A 19,879-nucleotide genomic window follows, 5' to 3' on the forward strand; every position below is an offset into this window, starting at 1 on the left:
TTCCTCTTCTTATCTTCTCTGTGTGTAGGCATGTAAACATTTTTTAAACTTATTTTTACTTATGTGAAGGATTATTTGGCTAATTGAGTCTACATGTACAGCCTAACATGCTCCAGCCCAGATACAGGTTTGTCACTTTGTTCTTTGTGAGAACTAGGACTTAGATTGCACCTTTTTGTCTTAAATATTTTAACTCTTTTGAGAGCTATTACTAAAATTAAGGGTTATATAAGTGAAAGAAATAAAAGATGAGGTTCTTACTGGGTGTATTTTCAAGTTTCTTGCATCTCTTCTTTTTTTTTATTTCACCAGCCTTAATCTACTGACTAGAACAAAATTCCACTTGGTGCTAGCAGAATTGTGGTTAGGGCCCAAAATAAATGTGCCACATAAGGTGTCTTCTGGCCCCTTTGGGGGCATGACGGTCACATGACACATGCCACTCTGAGGCCATGCTAAGGGGGTGGGGGAAGCCAGACTTTTAACGAGCAGAAATAATTTGGTCCTGCCGGCAGCCTGTTTGGGACTGTGGTGGCAGCCTACTTCAGGAACGGACCATGTGGTCACCATTGTCCTGGCTTGATCACGGCCGGAGGCCACTCATTCCAAGCCATGTGCTTCAGCCCTAAATTGCAGAATCCATGCATTGATTGCAGCACCGAAATTATGGGTTTCTTTGGTTTAAATTAGATCTTGAAGAAAAAAGCCAGAGCTGCAACATCCTTGTGCCTCTTGGGCTGGTAATATTCAGCTAATTGGTATATTGTGTCATTTATTCCATTTTGCTTTGCTTGTGACTTTTCAGACTTGTTTTGTGGATTGCCTGGTTGAACAGACTCATCCAGAGATAAGGAAGCGGTATGACCAGGATGTAAGTTATCTGAATTCTGTTCCTTGGGAAGTGGGTTTATGATGATGTTGTCCAAACCCATGGATATCAACAGTCTGTTACCCAGTTAAAGAAATTATTCTTGGAGTCTAATAAATTGATCAGTGCATAAATTTGTATGTGTGTGAAAACAACCAACGAGAAATGTGTTTCTTTTGTTTCTAGTTTGTTTTGTTGCAATATCCCAAGAAGCATTCCTTTTCATGTGAAGAGAAAGACAAATGCCTCTTACAAGATGCAGCTTTCCATACATAAGTGTTTTAAAGTAAAGGTTGAGTATCCCTAATCTGAAATGCTTGGGACCAGAAATGTTTTGGAGATCAGACTATTTATTTATTTGTATATTGGAATGCCTGTATTTGCATATAAGTACATAATGAGATATCTTGGAGATGGGAGCCAAGTCTAAACACAAAATGTGTATACACCTTATGCACACAACCTGAAAGTAATTTTATTTTTAATAATTTTATGCATGAAACAAAGTTATTGTACATTGAACCATCAACAAAGCAAAGGCATTAATATCTCAGCCAGCCATGAAAAGAGTTTTAGTTTTTGGAATATTTCAGAATTTGGAATTTCAGGTAAGGGAGACTCAACCTGTACTATTGAAACTAATATTTAAAAATATGTCTGCTACTTTAAGGAATTTACCTTAGTCAGTTTTTAAATTGATTAATCATTGCAACTAAATATACATAAAATGTATAAAAATTTAAATGTATACGTAAAATGTATAAAATGTGCACTGTTACTTCATTTGTGTAGCAGCTGTGAAGAAAGTAAGGCAAAGTTGTCATTGTTGCCATCTTGAAAAGAAGACCGCTTGATGTAATTGGGGGGAGGGGGTTGTAATTGAAGGCAAGGTACTCTGGGAAGACTGGGCTGGACAATTGCGGGTGCTTTTCTAGGCCAGACTTTTCATGGTACAATGCCTCCAGGAGCCACCACATCCAGTCTGACCCACCAGAAGTAAGGAGGTTACTGTATTACTTCTATCGTGGTTGCTGTGCCTGCAGCCATTTTCCTCCTGTTATCACCCCATTGCCTGTGCCAGCATAGTTACATTGGGGTAGATACCCAACAGGAGCCTTATATTTGTGTTTATGTACATACATGGGACATGACATTTAGAACAGACAAGGGAGGCATTTCCTGCTGTCTGATCACAGATTGCCTCCTGGCTAAGGCCTTGTTCTTTTCAAGAGGATAAATCAGTCTCTGGTGGTAATTTTGAAGAATCACATGATTCAGATGATCTTCCATATGGCCTTTCTCCATTTAAAACTAGCTTGTAAGGGAAAGGGCTAGGCTACAGTTCTTTTATTTTACCTGTTTTCTACGTGGGGTTTTTCCCTCCTATAGAGGATTATTCAGCCTTGTGAGCCTTCACTATAATATGCAGCAGTGCAGCCAAGAGGTTGTTTAGTGTGACAGAGAGAATTGAGCCGGTTTCTGTCTCAGTGCAGCATGAATAGTCCTTTCTAATAGAGATGCCATTAATCCATTGGATTAGCAAGCAGTCTGATCCTAATGGTCAGTTTCCATCCATTTCTGAAAAACTGATCGTCATGATCCATTTATATTGTTCTGTTCATTTATTTAGAGTCTCTTCATTTTTTCCCCTGGAATATACTGATTCTGTTTGCTGTGCCCATGGCTGGATAAGTGATCAGAGTTTCTCTCACTCACCCTGGTATTTCTAATTAAAAGCAAAGAAAATAAAGATGAAGTATAGAAAAATATCCCAACTTTTATGATCTGGTCTCTGAATTATTTATTGTTTTATTATTGTTGTTTCTTTCAGCTTTGCTATACGGATATACTGTTCACTGAACAAGAGGTATGTGAATCTGCCTTTTTGAATGTGCAAACTGATTTCAGGCTTTTTTGAAATTCCAATAGTATTATTCTTCTTGTGTTCTGTTCCAGATTAATTATTTTAAAATGTGTATTTGAGTAGCAGTCTTTAGTAGCAACAAAAATCCATACAAAACCGTACAGCATTTTTATTTAAACTAGTCAGGAGCACATGAACATCACAAGCTAGCTGGATCTCATGTTGTCACTTTTCACACCAGGTAGTGCAATAGTTAGTTTTTAGTGTTTCTGTTGTCCCAGGACTGTGTATAGGTTTTTGTTGTTGTTCTACTGTTATTTGACCCTCCTCACTGTAGTCTTTCCCACATCATAACCCCCATTTTCAGATGTGATTTCAAGCCCTCAGCTTGACTTTGTTTGGTTTTGTTTTGTTTTCAGAGAGGAGTTGGGATCAAGAGCACACCGGTGACTATTGTTCTCCCAGACACCAAGGGCAAATCGTTTCTTTTCAATGTCATGGACACACCTGGTGAGGGTTTTTCTGTTCTTGCTATTTTAAAAAAAAAAGAACCTCCTAAAAAGTATAATATAAAATATTTAGCTGTGAGTAGCATTGCGAAAACCCAGCAGATGCTTGTGACTCCAGCCTTTGCCATTTGTACTTAAAAGTCCTCAATGAAGGATAGAATGCCAGTTGCCAGCCAGCAGGATTGTTGGTGAATTGTATCCGAGTTCTACTAAAATTTAAATTTAAGCATCTTCCTAATATGGACTGAATTATAGTCTGCACTTGAACACCTGAAGCTACCTCATACTGAGTCATACAATTGGGCCATTTAGCTTGGTTTTGCCTATTCTCAACTGGCAACCATTCTTTCCCAGCTCTAACTGGAGATACAGGGTGATTGAACCAGAACACCTTCTGCATGCAAAGTACTGTGATATCTTCTCAAGCAAGCTTTTAGACCAGACTGTTTCAGACTTTATTGGCTTATGTAGCCATGCTGTTTTGGTGAGACTGTTCATGCATTTAAGTTGGGTTATAAATACAGTATGTTGAATGTAGAAGTCAGAAGTTAGAAGAGATTGCTGTTAGATATTCCACTTTATTCTAAAAGATGCAAGACTGTAAACTATCCCAAGATTATACTTTATTTTTAAAAAAGTCTGAAAAGGGTTTATTGCATTTAAACTTCAAATATTATAAATTCGCTGATGCAGCTGTCTAAACATATGCTTTAAATTGAGCAAATGATGGAAGAAACAAATAGGGGAAACTTAGGAGAAGATGGCTAGTTAATATTTAATACTGATGGAAAACAGCCAAGTTATTTCTCATTTGTGTATGCTTAGCCCACACCATCCTTGTTACCCTAACTTGTCTTCATTCTATTTTTGAGTATGGCAGCTCACAGAGGACAGGATCTGTATCTTAGGGGAATTGTGTTCTTCCCCTTCCCACTTCTTACCTAGCTGGCATCCTCAAACAGCCTGAAAGATATTACATCAGACCAAAATCCTCCTGATCATGCCTTGACTCTTTAAAGAACCCCAAGGGTGGCAGGGTTGCTTTGATTCTGACATCCTCTGCTCCCCTGTTGAGACCCCTAAACTATGTTTTGAACAGTCTTTTCACTGGGCTTGAGGGTGATGTTGGTATTATTTTCCCTTGTATGTGTGATATTGCTTTTCATGCTGAACTCTCACTGGGAAATCACTTGCAACAGTTTGAGTGAGGTTCAGCCAACTGAAAACATCCTTTTCATCATCTTTGTTGAAGTCCAGATGACTTTATCTGACCATACATTCTCAAAATAGCTCTCTTTTGCAACAAGCACCTGAGATTTCTTTTATATCTTATAGCTTCATTCTGTGCCAGATCATCTCCCCCTCCCAGATAGATGCATTATCCCCACCTCTTTCTTCATATGCACTGGATTCAGACCTACAACTTTTACTTAAGAATGAAGAATTGTGAAAAACAGAAATTATCTTGAGCAAGTGCTGAGTGTATAATTACATGCCACCCATAGACACCTGGGATTCTGGGTACCCTTGAGGTCTGGCACTTTTCTTTTAGAACGTTGGCGTCTCAGCATTTTCTGAACCTTTAGAATGCCATTTCAATTAAAACACTAAGCTCCCTCTTCTGGGAAATAAAGATCTGTGAGTACAGTAAATGAAGGGCCACCTTTGTAAGGACTGTGCAGGATTATTATTCCAATGAATGACTAAACTGAATGTCAGCAAACTGGACTGGGCTATTAACAGTGCTGGCAGCAGTTCGTTTTTACTGTGAGATGTGAGCAATGCCTTTGGCATACAGCATTAGAAGCTTGTGAACCACAAAAGATCAACAGCAACACGGGCTAGCTTCTCATGCTCTAGTGAAACTCCTTCTCTATGAGGTACATGCTGCAACTTTCCCCTCCTGATGGTTGTTATTTTGTAAAACTCCTTAAAGGTCATGTAAACTTCTCGGATGAGGTCACAGCAGGACTTCGCATTTCTGATGGTGTGGTACTCTTCATTGATGCTGCTGAGGGGGTGAGTTAAGTGAGTGTGTGAGCATTTATGCTTTCTCTCTGACTAGATTTTTTTTCATTAATAGAAAGTAAAGCATTGCACTGAATATTAGAGAATCTGAAAAATTATTTCTGAGAGTGGGATATCTTTTGTGGGAATTGCAAACAAGGCCTTCGCAGCTTCTACCACATTTACAACCCAGAATGTTTTAAACAGAAATGCTGAGAATTTGGAGTAGGAATAATTAAAATGGGTCAGAGAGAAATTATTGACAGTGTCTCCTGTATACAGGAGAAAAAGCAAATATGAATGACAGGAAAACTTGAGTTAGATTAGGACTCAAGAGATTTGACTGTTTTTAGTAGTATTGTATAGTAGTTTTATTTTGGAAAATTAATAAAGGTCTAAAACACACTGCAGAAATAATCTAGTTTGAGGCCACTTGAACTGCCCTGGCTCAATGCGGTGAGTTCAGTCTGCCCTCCATATCTGCAGACTTGTCACGCACTGACTTGAGCATCCTCACATGGCAATGCCTCGGGGTGGAGGAGGAAGGACAAGGAGGATGAGTGGCAGCAATGGAGGGGGGTAAGGGAAGGAGGAGGTAGCGAGGAAGAGGAGGAAGGAAAAAGGAGGAAGAGCCGTGACAATGGCAACGGGAGGGGGAAGAGGAGGAGGAGGACGCAGAGAAGAGGAGGAAGAAGAGGTACCCCCTGCCTCCCACCACAATCTGGAATGGATTCCCCACAGATACCAATGGTCCACTGTACTCTGGGTAGTTTTGTGAGACATTTTGTGAGGCATTTAGCCTTCTCTGTCAGAGAGCTCTGGTACAACAATAAACTACAGTTTCCAATTCACTAGCACTGAGTCAGGGCAGTTAAAGCGGTCTCAAAATGGATTATTTCTGCAGTGTGTTTTGGACCTAAAATCTCCATTCTTGGATGTTTCATGGAAAGATTTAGCAGGATTAGGACTCTTCTTAGGACATGATGTTTAGGACATGATGTTTGTGCTGAGTCTACAGGTAGAACTGAAATGTTGCAATAGAAACGTAGCTGCTGTTGAACAGTGAAAAAGATTCTATTTAGCTGGTTTTGGTTGGTGTTTTTAATGTAACAGAACTAAGGTATTTATTAATTTGTGCAATAGAACTAAATTCTTAGTTATTTATTATTAAGTTTTATTAATTATTACACTATACACAGAAAACTGGTGACCAGAGGAAGAATTTCCTGTTACTGAAGATCCCAAGCCCCCCCACCCCCACAGCCTGAAACATTGGAAAATGTTGTTGTTGTTGTAAGACAGCTTCCTACTTTTAGTAGTATTCTTTCTAGGTCCACTTTTGTCTTTTTACAGCATACATGTCATTGTGGCATACAGTTTAATTTATCTCTTATCCCCATAGTTCCCTATGTAATAGAGCTTTGTTTTTGTCAAAAGTTCATTGAACAGGGCAGGCTTAAAGGAAGGCAGTGTTGCATTTAAATGCATGTCCTACATGTGAACTTCTTGCGGTGGTGGTTGAGCATAGATGCTTCTGCAGGCTGTTCTCTGAGCAGGGAAGGGTCAGTGCTTGATTTCTCACGCACCACCTGGCATCCTCTTCTATTGTGTGTCCCCTGTAGGTGATGCTCAACACAGAGCGGTTGATCAAGCATGCAGTGCAAGAGAGGTTGGCAGTAACTGTGTGTATTAACAAGATTGACCGACTAATACTGGAACTGAAACTGCCTCCTACTGATGCCTATTACAAACTGCGACACATAGTGGATGAAGTCAATGGCTTAATCAGGTATAGAAACATCTGTGTTTATAACAGTTTTTTTGAGGGCCATGGAGAGAGCACTATGTGTAGCCCTGAATTCAAGCCAGCACTCTACTCATTCAGTTTCTTTTTCAAAATAAAAACTAACCAAAGTTAGTAGGCCCATAACTGGATTTGTTTTGATTTGTGGCAACCCTTCAAGAGGACAGACCTTGCTGGTCTGTTGCAGCAAAACCAACAAAGACTCTTGTGGCACCTTAAAGACTAATACATTTTATTTGACATAAACTGCCATAGACTGTACAGAAATTTATATGTAATGAAGTGACGTACACTTCATGAAAGCTTAGCTTGTCAATATGTCATTACATCAGATATCAGAAGAGTTTTAGTTTTTTTATTGTGCCATGAGTTTTTCATCTTTCATGTCATTTTAATTAATTAGAACTGTGGTTTTGGTAAGCAGTAAAAACACTTTCATTTAACTAATTCATTAATTAAAAGCAAAACAGTTCAGCTGGTCCAGTGTTGAAGAATCCCTTTAATAAAAACAGTGAAAATGCCATTGAGAGATAATGGAGGGAGAATAACAGAATTTAAAAAGTCAGTAAACTTTGCTCTTTGTTTGTAATATTATTTTATTGCTTATTACCACAACAAAATTAGTTGTACAAAAATAACCAAATATACTCTTAATTCTCAGTTTCACTGAATAAAAAGTACTCTTCCAGATTGCAGTTAATTCATAGCAATGAATCTGCTGATGAGAGTTTGCAGTCTTACTTAGATTTTAAAAAATAAAAACAAAATTCAATCAGTGATGCTTTTATTGGCAAACTGAAATGCACAATATACTTGTTGCAAGCTTTGGAAGCTCCATGGGCTTTTTCATCAGGCAAGATGTTACAAACCAAAAAGGAGAAGGGGAAAAAAAAACAATTAGAGATGTTAGTCATATGCCTGCATGTTGTTTCAGCCCCTAATAAAAATGCTTTGATGGGGAGGATATCTTTTGCAGGCAGGCTCCTCCTCCTCCTGGCCATGGGGCAATAGGGAGATTTTCAAAGTCCAAGAAATTTAAAGTCCATTTGTATCTCAACAGGGACCCTTCTTTTGCAATCCAATAAGTCTCCATTCCGGTGAGGTTACAGGCCTCTTTCTAGGCAGAGAACAATGGATTCCTCAAAAAGTCTCCATGTTTTTGTATCAGGAACATTTTTGGTGATGTAAAGGTAAAACATGCAAATTCAGTCCAAATTTAAGAAGAAAAAATTGTTTTACCTTGGTTGAAATCCTAGTCCATAGTCCAAGAGTGCTACATTGGGCTGTACTAGGGTTAGGGGCACAAGACCCCTGTGAATATGGAAAAACAGCAAATAACAAAAACACCATGTTTTTACCTGAGAGGACACCTCACTAGGAATCTCTAGATCCTCCAATGCAATTCTGTGGTCAGCATCCGACAGACACTGACCGTAGAACTGCACTGGAGGAGCTACAAATGCCTAGTAGAGTATTCCCTCTAGGAATCTCTAGGTCTTTCAGTGCAACTTTTACTGCAAATCTGCAAATATAAAAGCCACAAATATGGAGGGATGAGTGTATATTCTCAGCCTGATCTTACATCACAGGGTTGTTGCGAAGATTTATTCTCTCTTAAATAAGGAGCGGGTACCTGATTTTTAAAATTTGTTTGTTTGTTTGTTTGTTTTGCAGCATGTATTCTACAGATGAAAACCTGATTCTTTCTCCACTTCTGGGCAATGTCTGTTTTGCCAGCTCCCAGTACAGCATCTGTTTTACACTGGGTTCCTTTGCCAAGATCTACACTGACATGTATGGTAAGGGTCAACCAAAATATGTCTCCTCATTGGGAGACCTTGGCTCTTTTTTGACTCTGCATGAAAAGCTTGGCCATGTTATGAAACTCAGCTACATTTTGCATAAGTATATGCTGTACTTTTTAGCTTTTCCTGTTTTGAGAGTTGTAGGGTGTGTATGTATGTGTGAGTCAAAGTTCTGCCACAGTACAAGCTGAGCAATGGGAGACTTGCCTTTTATGAAGGGAAAAGACTATGCAATTCAGCAGATTTGAGCTGGAACCTTTAGAAGTAGGAACTTGTTCTATCTGCTGCCTTAGTCATGTCCTTAAGTAATTCACACTCAGTTATGCTCCTTAGAGCTAGGTTGCTTAATGCAACCTGCTTTGCATGCAGCTTTTGAAGAAGCATTTATTTCACTTTAGTTGAGAATTGATCCACCTTTTTGTAAGAAGTCTGTTCTCAGTGGTTGGGAGTTCATCTCTTTCTATGCTGAGGTTATAAATAATAAATAAAATAAATAAAAATTTTATTTGTATGCCGCCCTTCCAACGATCAGGGCGGTGAACAACATGTTAATAACACAGTACAATTACATCATAAAACACAATAGAAATACAACACAGCATATTAAAATCAAATTAAAACCCTGTCAGCCAGCTACCTCTGCCGTCGAAGGGGGAAGACTAGTTGGAGCTTGCTTCGGGGAATGCTGATCGAAATAAGAAGGTTTTTAACTCCCTTCTAAACTGAGCCAGGGAGGTAGCCGAGCGGTGTGAATTACAGGTGAATTACCTTGATCCTAGAAGACAACAGAGAAAATCCTGCAGATGTGTAGCCCCACGCAATCTATAGAGGGTACTGGGCCATAGGCAGAGCATGAGTGCATCCCTCAGAAATTGAAAGATCATCTTCCCCAAAAGTGAATTAGGGCTATTTACTGAAAAAGGAAACCAAAATCTAAAGTTACCAAAAATGCTTCAGTTATGAGAGCAAGAAAGGGCTATAGCATTGCCTGTATGCGTAGGAAGTAGTGGAAACAAGGCCAGTTCCTTAGTAACCACTGGATGGCCCAAGAGTAGAAACAGGAGTAAGAAAGGGCAAAAGGGATTTTAAGATGAATCCATACTAGATGCTGCTCGTTCCATAATTCTCCAGATGGAAGTAGGCACCCATAGCCTCCCTGGGAGTAAGCTTCAGTGGGGCTTATTCAGTGAGCTTCTCAGTGAACACACATAAGAGTGTAATTTCAATTCTTGATCCCAACTGGCAACATTAGCTACTCTTCTTCCAAGTAAGAGATGCAGTTCTAGTTCTCTTTTCACTATTCTGTAGCAATATTCTATTATGCTCCTTCCCCTGGTAAGACTGACTTATGTGGAAGTTACTCTCTCTGTCGGCTCTCTTTGATGGGCTGCCTTTGGGAGGCAATCTGTCTGTGTATTAAAAAGTGAAAAGCAAGCCTTAAAGGCAGATGCTAGCTAAAGCAAGCTGCTTGGCTAAGGTTTAGCATGCTTTCCAAACTGGAGTCTGATTTATTAAATATATATGGTACCTAGTCTTGTTTTCCCTGCCTTGGCTCCACTCGCTTCTTCCTGACTCTAGGAACTAGCTTGGCTAAGAAAGGTGTGTGCTGTGGACCAAGAAATCCCCAATTGTTGGAAATCCCTAGCAAGCAATTCTCTCCCAGCTGGCCCTGTCTAGAGTATTGGAATAGTCAAGCTAACTTGTCTTTAAGAGTTGTTGTGATTTACATAAGTTACTATATTGGGATGGACATTTTCTAGAGGTTGGGGGAAGCATGCAGCTTGTACTGGACCTTGGAGAGCTTTACACATACATATGCCCAACAGCCTCCCAAATTTTCTTTTTGTTCAGAAAGTTTTCTTTCAGGGTTTAGGGCAGAAGCAGTATTCATGTGGCCCTCCAGATGCTATTGGGCTTATAAGTTCCATCAGCCAGTGGGGAAGAATGCTCTGAGTTGCTGTTCAGTAACACCCAGAAGGCCACATAACTCCAACTCCCACTGTAATGTATGTGGGGGAACTGTGCCATGTCTTTCACTTCTCTGAGGTGTTTTAGGCCCATGGAGGAACATTTTTTTCAAAATTGGAAGTGACTTGCTGTGGAACTTTTTTCTGGGCCTGAAACATCTATGTGGAAGGGGAGAATGTCATCTAGAGCAGTGGTTCCCAAACTTTGGTCCTCCAGATGTTTTGAACTTCAGCTTCCAGAGGTCTCTACCAGCTTGGTCAACATTCAGGAATTTTGGGAGATGAAGTCCAAAACATCTGGAAGGACAAAGTTTGGAAATCACTGATCTAGAGGCTTAAGAAGTGGTCTTGGCCCTCTTTAGAGAAACATTGGGGTGGATGTCCCACAAAAATGTCCTTGAGAACTTCATGCAGCCTGGCCCATGCTTTGCCCACACTATGCTGTATAAATACTATTGGACAACTCTCACCTCCCACATTGTATCATTTTGGTCACTTGCCATGGATTATATTCCTCTTCTCTGTTAAGATAGTTCTTGTTATCCTGGAAACCCTTTACTGAACTAGCTTATTTTAGCCCCACTTACCTTCTTGACTTGCCGTGCTTTTCCCCATCTGTTTTCATAGATTCATCACTCATTGTTTCCATTCCAAATCCTTGATGATTTATATTAGCAAAACAGTCCTCATGTTTGTTGGTGCTTACATGAGCAAAATCCTAATTTTTGTGATTGGCAGAGGGTGTGAACTCTCTTGCAAGGACCCTGAGAGGTGGGTAAATGTCTCTAGGAGTTTCTAAGTCAGAGGTGAGCAAATGCAGGGCCAATGCAAAGGCCAATTTCCTTTCAACCCTCGCTGTATCCCTCTCAACCACAATCCCAACTATATCCATTTTCCACTGCAGTATCTCTCAAAATGGTTATTTTGCTATTTTGAGAGGGACTGCAAAGAAAAATGGAGATATTTGGTGTAGTATGGAATTGGGGGTGAACAGGGCTGTAAGTGTCTTTCATGGTTTTTCCCTTTTTCCCTTCTTCCTTTAGCTCAGTGACATTATCCTGTAGAATCAGTGGAACTCATTAATAACAGAGCTTTGTCCTGTTTGCATTGCTCCATCTATTTATTAACTAGAAACTAGATTCTGTTTTTCCCCCATAATAAGATTAGAGTGTGATGGAGAGAAATAATTGACAACTGGATGCTGTGCACACTATTGTATGGTTGACAATGTGTTCTCCTTTTATATGTAGCTAGAGTGGGTCTGAATTAAGTAGGCTAAGATCAAAGAAATGATGTAGCTTCAAAGCAAGTGACTGTTGATGATAAAGCTAGCAATCTTGACTTTCTGCATACTTTAAATCTAGCAATAGAACATCTGCATAACTGAGGCCCTCCTTTTCCTCTTGCTGTTTGTACAGGAGACATCAACTATCAGGAGTTTGCTAAGCGGCTTTGGGGAGACATCTACTTTAATCCCAAGACGTAAGAATTGGCTTTTTTTTTTCATTGTCTCCCTTTTGATAGGCGTTTTCCATTGCAGCTTTCTTTAGGCTATGTATGTGCAGTGTCAGAATATTGCAAGCATTATATTAGCCAGAGAAGAGATCAAGACAATTCTCTCCCTGGACTGTCTATCAGGTGCAAAGATGTTGTCAATATTTGTGTTAGAGTTCTCTTAAAATCACACTCATCATAAGCACAACTTTCATTAGGTAGCCCTTTATTCTGACCATTCACACATGAACACTGTTGCACTGACATCAATGTTTTCATGAATTAGTATGCAATCTAGAAAGCAGAAGTGCTGAAGAAATCACTAAATTACTTCTAGAGAAGCTTAAGAACTTAGTTTGACCTTTCTTTTCTGATATCCCCAAATAATGTCGATCATAATGCAGCTTTTCTTCCAATGTTAGATTTCTTTAAATTTTGTGATAGTTTTCTGTTTCAAAACGTTCCAAGTGTAAAAATATATAAAAGTGTAAAAAATCTGCATTTTACCCTAAAATACATATGAATTTTTGTACATATAATGTACTTTTCTGTTCATCTACAGTAAATAGATGAATGTGGAAGTGGATCTGAACAGAGCTCTGAATGAATATGTGAAACATTTTTAGACTGAAAATAAACTAATCTATCCATTCACAATTACACCACGCAACCAAGGCAATTTGCATGCTACTGTTATCTGATGCACTCCATCCATTGATGCCAAGTGTGGGGAAGTTCAGAAGGGATGATTTTACATTAACCATATCAAGTCTCAGAACTCAAGCTTATTAGTTACTGACACAAAGAAATATAGGATTTAAAAAAAATAATTGCTAGTTGCAATTGTTCTCTGTTTCTCAAGCATCATGGCTGGGAGAAAGAGGAATGGGTTTTTCATTTTGTTTATTCAGATTAACTATTTTAGTACTGAGTCTGACATTTTCTCAGATAAAGCTGCCAGGAAAGGCCTATTAAATAGACTAGGTTCAAATTTAGTCACATATCATCTTCTGTTTCCTAGGAGAAAGTTCACTAAAAAGGCTCCAACTAGCAGTTCCCAAAGGAGCTTTGTAGAATTCATTCTGGAACCTCTTTACAAAATACTGGCTCAGGTATGTCTTTGACTGATGCTTGTAAATGTTGATAAAGTGGGTTGTTCTTACAATACGAGAAGCTTGGGCTCCATTTCAAAAAACTTGTGCAGGGCTGCATCCTCACTGCAGAAACAATCCAGTTTGACAGCACTTTAACTGTCATGGCTCCATGCTATGGAATTCTGGGAATTGGTAGTTTGTTGTGGAATTAGAGCTCTTTGATATAGAAGGCTAAATGTGCAAACAATTCCCAGAATTCCATAGCATTGAGCCATAGTAGTTAAAGTGATGTCAGATTGGGTTATTTCTCAGTGTAGATGCAGCCCAGGATAGGAAGCTCATCTCTCCCTTCCCTTTCTGTGTGTATGACTGTTTTTAAGCCCCTACCCCCCCGGCCCAGCTTTGGTCCAGTCTATCATAGCTTGTTAGATAGTTTTTTGGATATGTGCTGCAGTACCATGGCAGTGCAGAAGAAGCACAAGAATGTGGTGACAGGGAAAGAGTTCAGCCTCATATTATTTTGCAGCATTCATAATTTCTTGACTATTGGACATGCTGTCTGGTGCTGATGGGGTGTGAATTCCAAAGCAAATTGAGAGCATCAGACTGGAGAAGGCTGACTTAAAGCTATCACCGTTCATCTCCCTCTTCTTCCCACAGGTGGTTGGGGATGTTGACACCACCTTGCCCCGAACATTGGATGAACTGGGGATCCATTTGACGAAAGAGGAACTGAAACTCAACATCCGCCCCCTCCTGAGGCTTGTCTGCAAGAAATTTTTTGGAGAGTTCACAGGTAGGCTTCACCCTAGGCAGGTGTCCCCTTCCTCCCTCTCTGCTCAATGTGTATCCCTCCCAAAGCTGTGCACTCGGTGGACGAGGACGACCATCCCAGATAGGAGTGTACCATTCTTTGGTCAAGAGTATACAATGGCTGCGCTCCCCTGCTAGAACAACAAGCTCAAGATAAGGATTTTGAGAAATTCCACTTCAGTGCTGAGTGGCAAAGGCAACCTTTGTTACAGATTCTAATTATACAGTGGTCTTTATTTCAAATAGTTAATTCAGGATACATTGGTGTATTGGATAAGTATCTGTCCAGGACTGGAGAGGCCAAAATTCCAATCCTTATCAGGAGGGCAAGGAGGCAAGTGTTTCCTTCATTACAAAGTTGTTCCCAAATACAATGCTTTCTTTATTCTAAAGGAGAGGATGTCATCCATTTTGCTTATATGGGAACAAGTTGAGCTAGATACACCAGTGCCTGTTGGGATGGGGAAACGTTTATTCTTGTGCATATTGATCTCACTCTGTGATCTTTGGATAGTCATTATTTCTTAGCCAAAGACTTCTAGGGTGCCTTTGTGAATAATACTGAAGTGGGAACTATCTACATTGTTTTGAGCTCTTTGGAGGAAGGGCAGAATAAAAGTGTCATTGGGTTAGTGTGTATGATCTTGAGGCTGTCCCATTGTATGTATTCTCTCTTTGTTCTGTTCTCAGATTATTGCGTTTTTATGGAATAATAAGAACTGGAAAAATATACTATAGGGATGTATGCCAGTAGTAACACGTTCCATGTGCATTTTTATTAACATATTCAAAGATGCATAATCCTTCTATTGCACCATAATACTTTTAACAATTTTAAAAGACATAAAAATAACATTTGCAGTTTAATGATTTAAAGCATACATTTAACATTATTGGCAACTAAACATGTTTTACTATAATGTACTGATTAATCAGCGCAAACTGGAATTAAAATATTTTCAAAGGATTTCCCAAAAGTTTTCGGTAATTAAGCAATGTGTATTTCCCTAGAAGAGTTGACCTTAAGTATTGTGAATTGGTTTTTTGTTTTGTCTGTTTTTAAAACACACTAATCCATGATTTCAATGCATGATCTGTGGATTTTTTGTATCTTGGGGCATGATGATGATTTATTAATTTGTATTTAATTAAAACACTATTCTGTTTAGAATTTCAGGGAGGCTTATAATCCATTAAACTACAGAATTCAGTACAACAATAGAACAGCTAAACCCCATATTAAAAAGAAGATAAAAGGCTTGGATAAACAAAGATATTTTAGCCTGGTCTTGAAAAGCTTGCAGTATAGCCTCTCAGCAAGTCTGATCCATCCTCGACATGCCACTACTGAGAGAGTCCTTCCATTTTTGAAGCATACTTTGTGCTTGATATAGACATCTGTAGATGGACATTAGCAGAAGATATATCTGGGGTAGCCATCTTAGCCATGTAGCAAAGTACAATAACATCCAAAATCCACAAAACAGTGATACAGATCTTAACATATGGCTAGGTTGGTATGGTAAGCATCTGTGGATATTTGGGTACTAAACCATACTTTAAATGTGTATACTATCATCACCTCAGATTAAATCCAGAAATGATGTAGTCAGTGAAGTTCATATCAAAGTGACATCATTTGTATAAATCTGATTGCACCAGCCAAATCCTCTCTTGTCTTCTGCCTCATGCTGCCAGGAGAGCAAGAAGATGCACGCCCTGGTTCATAGTTCAGATCAACAAATAGTTGGGAAAGATAAGCAAAAGGCAGCCTATCTGCCCTCACACACCTTGTTAGGCAGTGCTCACAGTAGCGTCAGATGTCTTCTGCAGAGTGAAGTCAACTGAGTCCACAAGGGCCCTGTATGAATAGAAAGAACATGCTATGGAAACCTACCCCAATTGGGAGCTTCCAGGCTTGCTGAACTTCCAAGTCTAGCTGCTGGCCGTGAGGGCATGAATAATGGGATTTGTAGTCCAGCACATCTTAAGGGTATGAAGTTGAAGAAGCCTGTCATAGAATAAATTCCAATGTATACAGATGTACTTAAGTGAATGTAGAAAAGGTTTCCTTGAAGCAGAAAGGTTGTAAGTCCGTGAAATGTACACGTTTGTCATTTTAGTTGCTGTATCGCTATTTCACTAAGTTTTGTTTTCCTAGGCTTTGTGGATATGTGCGTGCAACACATCCCTTCCCCGAAAGCAGGAGCAAAGACCAAGATTGAGCACACTTATACTGGTGGAGTTGACTCTGACCTGGGGGAGGCCATGAGTGAATGTGACCCTGATGTAAGCACTGCATATATTGTCCTTCTCTGTGTGTAATGGAAACTGCCTAGGTTGCATAGCAGGGCCTGGGTGATACTAAGAAAATGAAGAAATTCATTTAACATTAAGGAAAGGGAAACAGGTGTTGAATCAGAACGTTGCTTTACCTGGAATTAACTTTGTGCAAGGTTCTTTTGAGCTGAGGTTTTCTCTAGCACTGTAGCTCAATGATGGGGAGCCAATTTCACTCCCAAATGTATTAGTTTGCGACTCCCACAATCCTTTGCCATTGACCATATTGGTTGAGGTTTCTGACAATTGAAGTCCAAAACATCTAAGGGCCAAATTTTCCCATCTCCTGCTGAAGATGATTTAAAGCTGGCCTCCTTAGAAATTGCTTAGGGAGCTTCAGATGGTCTACATGGGAACTATTCTCCACATGAGATATGGTGAGGTTCATTTGTACTGTAATATGAAAACTGGTAAACACATCCTCTTTAATGAATCTGTGCCAAGATGGAGTAGTAGCATTAGCAACATCACAGAAAATTGTTAGTCTGTATGCTAAGCCTGTTATTAATGGATTGAAGAAATAGGAAAGGCCTGGTGGGCCAAGGAGTAATTCCTACTCCTAAAGGTTTAAGCTCCCAGAAATGGGATTTTAGCTCCATAAGGGAACTAGGAGTCTGTAGGCAATCTAGGCATAGTGGAAGCAGCAGTTATACTTGCTTGATCATGTGTTTGTCCTTTGCATGTATGTTCAGTTGAAAAAAGTCCAATTTTAACATCAAATTGGGCACACAAGTGATTGAAGTTGAAGCCCAATCTCCCTAGGCATCTTTTCCCTTAGACTAGTTTGCTTCCAGTACTGGGCAGAAAGGAACAAGAAATTAGGCAGGGAAGCATTCCATTCCCCATATGTCCCTTTAGATAAAATCAGAGCATCACACCCCTTTCTGTGTGAAGATAACAGATAACTAAGAACAATGGATGTGGCTGACAATGTCTTGTTTAGTTTGATTTATGTATGTCACAAGGTTGTTCTTAGCACTCTTATAAAATTATAGTTTGATGTTTCTCTGGGGAATCCAGTGATGGGTACAGCAAAAATAGGTCTACAAGATAAGTGAATGCCTACAGTGAACTGCCTTTCATAGAATTAGATCAGGTATCCATTTAGTCCAGTTGTTTTAGCCTTTGCACTCAGAAGTGAGTCTTCAAACCCTCTTGGAAAACACATTTGAGATTTAGTATATCAAAATGCCAGTGATCAGATGTGCAAAGCAGCAGCTTTTCTTCTGAGCAATGGCTGCTATTTTCATGATTGCTTCCTTCTGCCTGAAAAGTGGCATACCATAGATGTTCTTTGCACAAAATCTGATCTTTGCAAAACTTTTTCTTTGGAAAGGGTCCACTCATGTGCCACACCACAAAGATGTACAGTACAGATGATGGGGTCCAGTTCCATGCTTTTGGTAGGGTATTGAGTGGGACTATCCATGCAGGGCAGCCCGTCAAGGTCCTTGGAGAAAACTACACCCTAGAAGATGAGGAAGACTCACAAATTTGCACTGTGGGACGCCTGTGGATCTCAGTAGCAAGGTAGGTGCTTCTGGATGAACTAGGTCATCATTTTGTATCTTTCATGTGTAGAGTTTGGGTGTAATTTGAAGTCCAGGACACAATCTGGAAACTTTTCTGAGATGAGATTACCTATGAATGGTGAGTGTGACTGTGCTTGCTGTGCAGAACTGTCCCAGGTTAGGGACCAACATTTTTTGGTCTCTGCACACTTGTTTCTTATCTCCACATTCTTAGTTAAAAACAAAAGTTAAGATTCTCAGAAAGTTGAATATGGCACACAACTTTTGGTAAGACTCTGAAAGGTCAATCCATGCACTTGTTGACTGTAACTCAGCTTTTATTAAGTTGTTATTCATAGTTAACAGTGGGGGCTTGCTAACTTCTCTCTGGGTTCTTCAGCAGCCAATGACAAAAGCAAGGAATGATAGTTTTCTTAGTAGCATTGGTGATAGATTGATCTTGAAGTTTTTCACACACAGAGTAGTGTATATACTCCTGTATAAGTCTAGAAATTTCAGTCAAAATATTGTCCCCAAAAAGCTGAGTGTAGGTACTGTACTTTAATTCTTATTTTAAAAAAGAAATCATTCCCTGGTGAAGGGCAACAGTTGTCATCTGTCCTGGAAGCATTGTGACCCCTCTATTCTCTCATCCATCCAACTTTAGTCTGACCACAGTTATACCTGCTGGAATTTTCTTTGGCATTGTCCTTTCCTGCATCCTTTACATCCTTTATTACAGGACCCTAAGTTTTACCCTCAACTTATCCATGGGTCACATCAAAATCTATAATTTTGGCTCCAAAACCTGGCCTCAACTTACACATGAAGTTGACTTATACTTGAATATATGTGGTAGTGCCTTTTTTGCTTAATTTACATTCTTAGCTGCCAATTGAGAGATACACTATGGAACTGTGTCCATGCCCATACACTGTATTGAAGTCAGTAGTTCCCTTAAAAGAGAGTGGCAGTTTCTAGTGTGTGACAAACAGTTTGGAGGAGGTTTCCTAGCCATGAAGAACAGGAATGCTAGCATTGTACTAACAGATATCATTTTTCAGGTACCACATAGAGGTCAACAGGGTGCCTGCTGGCAATTGGGTACTCATTGAAGGAGTGGACCAGCCTATTGTGAAGACAGCCACCATCACTGAGCCCAGGGGCAATGAAGAGGTAGGGCAACTAATATTAGCATTTACCTTCTCTGATAGATAATGGAAACAGGTTACAAAACAACATTATTGATGTTCTTAATGGTAGACCAAGATGGTGTTCTTTATTTCTCCTCACGCAGCAATCAGTTTCATGTCTAAGGTGGTTCCATTTTTATGACTACATATCTGCTATAGGCTGCTTCAGATCCTCTAAGCACTTGAAATGGAGCCTTTGCTTTCATTCCTTCCTGCTAAGATTCCATCCTCCATCTCATTCTGTCATTGCCAACATCTTTTCACATGGCTTTGTATAATAGTGAGCTTGCATCAGGAGTTATTTAAAATATGTAGTAAAGGTTTATATTCCACTGCTCTTGGCATTTTTGTGACACCATCCCTTTAGTATTACTGGCAACTTTCTCCACTCCTCTCTTTTAGTGATGACCTAGGTAACCATATAACCTTTCTTAGCTCTACCCCAAATCAGTATTGGATTTTGCTACAGCAGTCTTTAAAATAAGTGGGAAGACGTGGATCCCACCCTTTGTTTCAGGTACATGGGATCCAGAAGACTTATCCTGCTGTAACAGTCCTTAGGACTGGAGTGTGGCTTTGGCCCGGCTTCCGGACTCTTAAGATGCACGCA

General features: G+C 39.6%; 1 protein-coding gene across 2 annotated transcripts in view; it reads left to right on the forward strand.

Moving 5' to 3' along the window:
• The window catches only part of LOC149309253 (116 kDa U5 small nuclear ribonucleoprotein component), a 36,841-nt gene that overhangs the window by 6,553 nt on the left and 10,409 nt on the right, over positions 1–19,879 (forward strand). For both annotated transcript variants that reach the window (XM_089532044.1, XM_089532045.1), the window contains exons 6-17: positions 806–871; positions 2,700–2,735; positions 3,152–3,242; positions 5,178–5,260; positions 6,871–7,037; positions 8,727–8,851; positions 12,243–12,306; positions 13,340–13,430; positions 14,073–14,208; positions 16,387–16,514; positions 17,902–18,095; positions 19,141–19,252. In XM_089532044.1, the coding sequence (XP_089388170.1) occupies positions 806–871; positions 2,700–2,735; positions 3,152–3,242; positions 5,178–5,260; positions 6,871–7,037; positions 8,727–8,851; positions 12,243–12,306; positions 13,340–13,430; positions 14,073–14,208; positions 16,387–16,514; positions 17,902–18,095; positions 19,141–19,252 (1,293 nt within the window). The remainder of the gene's footprint in view (positions 1–805; positions 872–2,699; positions 2,736–3,151; positions 3,243–5,177; positions 5,261–6,870; positions 7,038–8,726; positions 8,852–12,242; positions 12,307–13,339; positions 13,431–14,072; positions 14,209–16,386; positions 16,515–17,901; positions 18,096–19,140; positions 19,253–19,879) is intronic.

Source organism: Sceloporus occidentalis, unplaced genomic scaffold (genome assembly GCF_023333645.1).
Source record: "Sceloporus occidentalis isolate IW3139 unplaced genomic scaffold, rSceOcc1.0.p SCAF_7, whole genome shotgun sequence".
NCBI lineage: Eukaryota > Metazoa > Chordata > Lepidosauria > Squamata > Phrynosomatidae > Sceloporus > Sceloporus occidentalis.